At 41.7% G+C, this 6,000-nt stretch overlaps 1 protein-coding gene across 5 annotated transcripts in view; it reads right to left on the reverse strand.

Annotated features, from left to right (window-relative positions):
* YEATS2 (YEATS domain containing 2) overlaps nucleotides 1-6,000 on the reverse strand; it is a 94,406-nt gene that overhangs the window by 72,229 nt on the left and 16,177 nt on the right. For all 5 annotated transcript variants that reach the window (XM_045296400.1, XM_045296398.1, XM_004713453.3 and 2 more), the window contains exons 2-4: nucleotides 5,336-5,454; nucleotides 4,178-4,275; nucleotides 3,796-3,888 (exon numbers count right to left, since the gene is read on the reverse strand). In XM_045296400.1, coding sequence (XP_045152335.1) covers nucleotides 3,796-3,888; nucleotides 4,178-4,275; nucleotides 5,336-5,435 — 291 coding nt within the window. In that variant the 5' untranslated portion in view covers nucleotides 5,436-5,454. The remainder of the gene's footprint in view (nucleotides 1-3,795; nucleotides 3,889-4,177; nucleotides 4,276-5,335; nucleotides 5,455-6,000) is intronic.

The following is a 6,000-nucleotide window of genomic DNA, read 5'->3' on the forward strand; positions in this document are numbered from 1 at the left end:
GTTGTTCATAACATACCAAAAAATCCATTGACAAAAAGTTGGTTCTGACTCAAAGCAACCCTGTAAGCCACAGTACAAGTGCTACTGTGGGTTTCTAAGGCTATCCATCTCGAAAGCCTCTTCGTTTTCCTGCAGAGGAGCCAGTAAATCTGAAGGCCTGACCTTGTAGTTAGCAGCCCAATATTTGGCCCACGACACCCCCAGCAGACCTAAATGTCCCTGAATAAATCCTATCAGAAGATAACACAGGATAAAAAGCAATGTCTTTCCAGACTATCACACCACCTAGATCAGAACAACTAATAGTAAGCAAGCTTTTTAAATAATCAAGTGAACAACCAGCTCTTCAAATAGAGTAGCTACAGTCCACATGCGGAATCTAATTGCAAGTCAATTAACAGATGAAATTAGAATTATGAAAGCTGCTGCTGGAAAAAAATGCCTATCTATCATCTAAGAGCTCAAGTAACTAACGCTCCACTTTCTCTAACATAGCATCTGGGACAGCCGCCAATACCAAGAACATGCCACAAGCTGGCATGAAAGCCTACACATGAGTAATCCTTCTTATCAGTAAACACCACTGCAAATGATAGATTCAGTACACTGGTGCACATCAGATCTTCCGTCATTCCCACTGAGCAGGTACAGTGCAAGAGGACAATTATAAAAGACTACTTCAAATTGACGAAGAAAAAAGAAGCAAAAATATCTTAACAGGAAAAAAAATCACAGACTTTATTAACATGTCAAACAAGAAAAGTAATTGTGTTTCAGTTGATTATTCCCTATTCCTAAATATCCACAGGTTACGAGGATAAGCGTTCCCGCGGAGATGGCTCACTTCTACAGCTAGTGGAATAGCAAAACTAGTAGAAGACCAAAACCAAGCATGCAAATAGGGTGTGTGAAACATTAGTTGGGGGAACTGGGATCGAGACAGAAGTCACCGTGGAGCGAGCGCATGTGAGATCTCAGCTGAAGTGGCGGAGGCAGTGCAGGCACCAGAGGCTACGGCACCGAGACCAAGAGACAGAGCAGAGAAGCTGCACCAAGACCATGAAGCTGTCCAGAAAAGCAACGCTGAGGCCACGAGGAAGAGTGGCAGGCTTTCCAGCTCACTAAATGACTAAAGCTGAGCACCTTTGGGCATTATCACTGCAAAGGGGTTTTGTAACATTTGCCCAAGCAGAGGCCCGTGAATCACATGGCTGAGAGGCCAGGGGCTAGAGAGAGACTTGCTTGCCAGGAGGGTGGAGAGAAACTCTACAGACAAAAGAACTATATCCTTAAGATTTTGCAACCTGTTAGCTTCCTTTATAGATCTCACAATCATGAGTACTGTCTGTAAGTTCTGTGTGGCTATTGAACCCAGGAGGAGTATAGTAGGAGGGATGGCTGGGGTCAGAATAGGAGAAAGAGGAGGGCAGAATCTTGTCTGACTGCTGCTTCATAGAAATCATCCTTGGCCAGATATGGAGTTGGATTCTCCTTCCTCCCAGTTAAGCCAGAGGTCAGTTGTGGCTCCCTCCCTATTTCCTCACAGTATTGCCAATGAAGTATTCTAGCCAAATATATCATGGGGGGAATAAGAGGGCTGTTTTATATTAAAGGGACTAAAAAAACAAAAAAACCCAAAACCCCCAAAAAACACAAAAACTCAAGGTCATCAAGTGAGAGACTAGAGAACTAGAAAAACAAATTCAATTCGCAAACCTCAATTGGCTTTTGATTCAAAAGCACGAGCTTAAAAAGATATTCTGAGGATAACAAGGAGGATTTTAAGAAAGGCTGGTTTACTAGATAGTATTAGGAAGCCACTTTTTTTCCAGGACTATGATTTGTTATGGGCTTGTTATGTCAGAAGTGACCTGAAGACAATGTTTTTTTTTAATTCACCACTTGTTGCTGTTACGTGCCACCAAGTCGGTTCTGAGAGAGACCCTGTGCACAACAGAAGGAAACACTGCATGGTCCTGCGCCATCTTTGCAACTGTTCCCAGGTCTGAGCTCATGGATGTAGCCACTGTGTCAATCTCCCTCACCTAAAGCCTTCCTCTTTCACCGCCTTTCCACTTTACCAAACATGACTGGTCTCTGCCTGACAATATGTACAAAGTATGTAAGACAAAGTCTTGTCTCTAAGGAGCGCTCTGGCCTTACAGATAGGTTTGTCCTTTTAGCAGTCCATGGTACTTCCAGTATTTTTCTCCAGTACCACAATTCTAATGCATCTAGTCTTCTTCATCTTCCCCATTCAACGTCCAACTTTCACATGCTCATGATGCACGAGAGAACATCCTGGCTTGGGACAAGTTCACCTTAGACCTCAAAGCAACATCCTTTCTCTTCAAGACTCTAGAGAGGTCTTGTGTAGCAGATTTGGGTAATGCAGTACGTCTTTTGATCTCTTGAATGCTATTCACATGAGCACTGATTGTAGGTCCAAGTAAAACAAAAATCCCTGGCAACTTCCACCTTTTCTCCATTTGCCCTGATGTCACCTATGGGTCATTGTGAGGACTTTGTTCTTCTTTACATTGAGGTGTAATCCATACTGAAGGCTACAATCATTGGTTTCCATCAGGTGCTTCCAAGACCTCACTTTCAGCAAGCAATTCTGTGTCATTGTCACACTGCAAATTGTAAACGAGGCTTCCCCCAATCCTGGTGCCACAGTGTTTTTCGGATGAGCCAACTTCTCTGATGATTTGGTCAGCATAAGGATTGAACAAGTATGATAAGAGGATACAACCCTGACACACACCTTTCCTGATTTTAAAGCATGCAGTATCCCTGGTTCTCTTCACATGACTGCCTCGTGACCCACGTGCAAGTTCTGAATAAGCACAAGGAAGTGTTGCAGAATTCCCTTTCTTCTCAAGGTGATCTGGTTCATTATGGCCCACACAGCCAATTGGCACAGTTAATGAAACACAAGGAAACATCTTTCTGGTGTCCCCTGCTTTCAGCCAAGATCCATGTGACATGAGCCATGATATGCCTTGTTCCAAGTCCTCTTCTATATCCAGCCTGAACTTCTGGCAGGTCCCTGTCCATGTGTTGCTGCAACCATTGTTGGATGATCTTAAGCAAAATTTCACTTGTGCGAATGCACCACTTAAGACTCGATTTTTTTAACATTTGCCATTTTTGCTTTTTTTTTTTTTTTTAAATCTTTTCTCTAAACCAACTGAAAGTAAATTTCAATCATTAGGAGACATGTGTCGAGTAGAAGCTGGCTCGTGGCAACCCCGTGTGTGTACAGCAGAACCGAACCCGGGTAGGGGTCAAACCAACAGTCTTTTGGTTAGCAGTCAAGTCCTTAATGTCTGTGCCACCAAGGAACTCCAAGTTTCAGCTCTTCTGTCAGTCAGGGGGAAACTGGGACTTAATGAATAGAGTGATTCTACTGAAACTAGAAATGGCCGTTCATCAGCAGTAAAAAGCCAGAGGAAGATCCGCAAAAGGCAACCATCGTCAAATGAACAGGAACTAGGGCAAGTTACAACAGGGTCTCACTCATCATAGTATACGCAAGCTTAGCACAACGCTTAAAAATTATTACCAGAAGCAAGCAAAAAGAAAAATGCTGCTGAAGATCATTGGCAATGTAGAGGGGGTAATAAAAGAACTGTGGTTGAACTCAAGGAAGTGGCTATGCAGGTTGCCAAGAAAGTAGGCTAGATCAATACAAGAAACGTTTCAAAGGCAAGGATCCCATATTGACACTAACTTTTCCTTTAGATGACAAATACGGGTGACTGGAAAATGACCAAAAAGAGAAATGCTTACCTCAGAAACTTTTAGAAGGCCTGCAGAAGCATAGTAGTTTGCCACAATGCAAGCACGAAGCTTATCCATCATCCTTCGTGCCTCCATCAGTCGCTAAGAGAAAAAGGAAACTACTATTTAAAACTGGCAATGACAAGAGATGTATAAACAACTCTCAAAAATAGATCCTTATGAACACACACACAGAAAGTTCAAGTCCTCTAATAACCAAAGACAAATAAAACCTGGTATTTTCCACTTAACGAAGAAGGCTATTTTTAAAAGAACAGCAGCAGAGACCTCCAACTCTATCTCAAGAGGTTTTTCCTACTTTCAACACACACACACACACACACACACACACACACACACACACACACACACACACTTATCATCCTTATACCTGGTCTATGACTTCAATTTCATGTTCCTTATTCTTCATTTCAAGGGCAAACTGTTCCTTGATAATAGTCTCAATCTTCAGTACAGCAGCATCTCGAGCTGCATAAAAATATAACAATCTCTTTACTTATAGAAATATAAATTATTAATTTCAGAAACAGCTTTTTAAAAAGGGGGGCAAATTTGCCAATTTTCTAGGTGAACTGGAGAACCATAGTTGATCATTTGTTCAACTAGTTATATAACCTTGGGAAAGTAATTAGATGCCCCTTAGTCTTAATTTACCCATTAGCAGCAGTTAAGTGCAGAACTGAACTATATCAGTGCTTCCCAAAGTGGACAATTTTGCCTGGGAGTGGGGGGTGGGGTAAGTGGCTGCAGCACCGAATGACCCAGGGGGCTGCAAAGCAGATACCTGCACTTTACCCTGAGTTATGGGCCACAGTACAAGAGTTTCTAATTGCCAGGGGACATGGAGTCATGTTTTCGGTATGTGTGAAAAGGGGGCAATAGGCCAGTTAAGCTTAGGAACTTAGGAACTAGAACTAGATCGATGTTTTTCAAATTTCCATCATTCACTTACTACCTTCAAGATAACAAGCATGCCTGAGAACCATGTGAAACATCTAATTCACACAAATAATATTTTTAAATAATCTTAGCCATATCCTGAGCAATGATAGTCACAAATACTTGCATTTGGTGAGATTATGAATTTGTCTATACACATGAAAATAATATAAAACTATTTAAGCAAAAATAGCTATAATCATCTCATTTAATTGTACCACACTGTAGAACATATATCATACTTGGAAACTACAAAGGGGCTCCAAAGAGCCTGTGGTAAAGTGAGTTGAAAGATAATGGAATTGGCCCACACAGTTTTTGAAGCCCCTTCATACTGACAACCTTACAGACCCCTTACTTCGAAGACTTTCTGATTATACCAGACACCCTATTTCATCATTGACATTTTCACTGGCTACCTCGACTGCGTTCCTGCCAGACCACTGGCCTTTATTTTATGCCACAGGATGCACTGTTATTAAACAAAACACTTCGCTACCTCCTCCCCAAAGCCCTCCAAATTATACACAAGAGTGGCAATACATTTCTGTCAACAAAAAAATAATTCCCTCAGTAAGTCAATTTCTACCTGAACTCTCCAATGCTTTATGCCGCTTATTTGGAAGGGCCACAGATATATCCTCGTAATCAGGGTCCGTTTCCTTGATTGTTCGCTTGATTCCAGACATGACGACATTCAGCTCTTCACTGTGAAGCAACAGTACATAAAACTGAGTGATACACTACTTATAGGACGATACCTTAGAGGACAACGGGCGCTTCCTGCTAACCTGAATGGTAGTGATTCACACCCATCAGTTCTGCAGGAGAAAAGGCCTGGCATTGCTGAAGATCCCCGCCTAGGAACCCACTGGGACAGGTCTACTCTGTTCTACGGTCACTACACACCTAACACCGACAAGAGTCCTGGCAGAAGGCTATGTACATGCACGCAAAGAATGCTATACTAATATTTACACATCTGTGTTAAGTACTATAAAGATCTTTTACATCCCTTTAAAGTAAAAAGCACTTATAGTAAACACAAGACTTAAACTTATCCCCAGAAGTGTAAGAGTCTCATAACTATGTTAAAAAGCATGCATCCCCTTTCCAAAGGAACATCCTTTTTTAAAAATCGTTTTATTAGGGGCTCATCCAACTCTTCTCACAATCCATACACACATCAATTGTGTAAAGCACATTTGTACATTCATTGCCCTCATCATTCTCAAAACATTTGCTCTCCACCTA

This window comes from Echinops telfairi, unplaced genomic scaffold (assembly GCF_000313985.2).
Source record: "Echinops telfairi isolate 266 unplaced genomic scaffold, ASM31398v2 ScPeMD7_7407;HRSCAF=8445, whole genome shotgun sequence".
Lineage (NCBI taxonomy): Eukaryota > Metazoa > Chordata > Mammalia > Afrosoricida > Tenrecidae > Echinops > Echinops telfairi.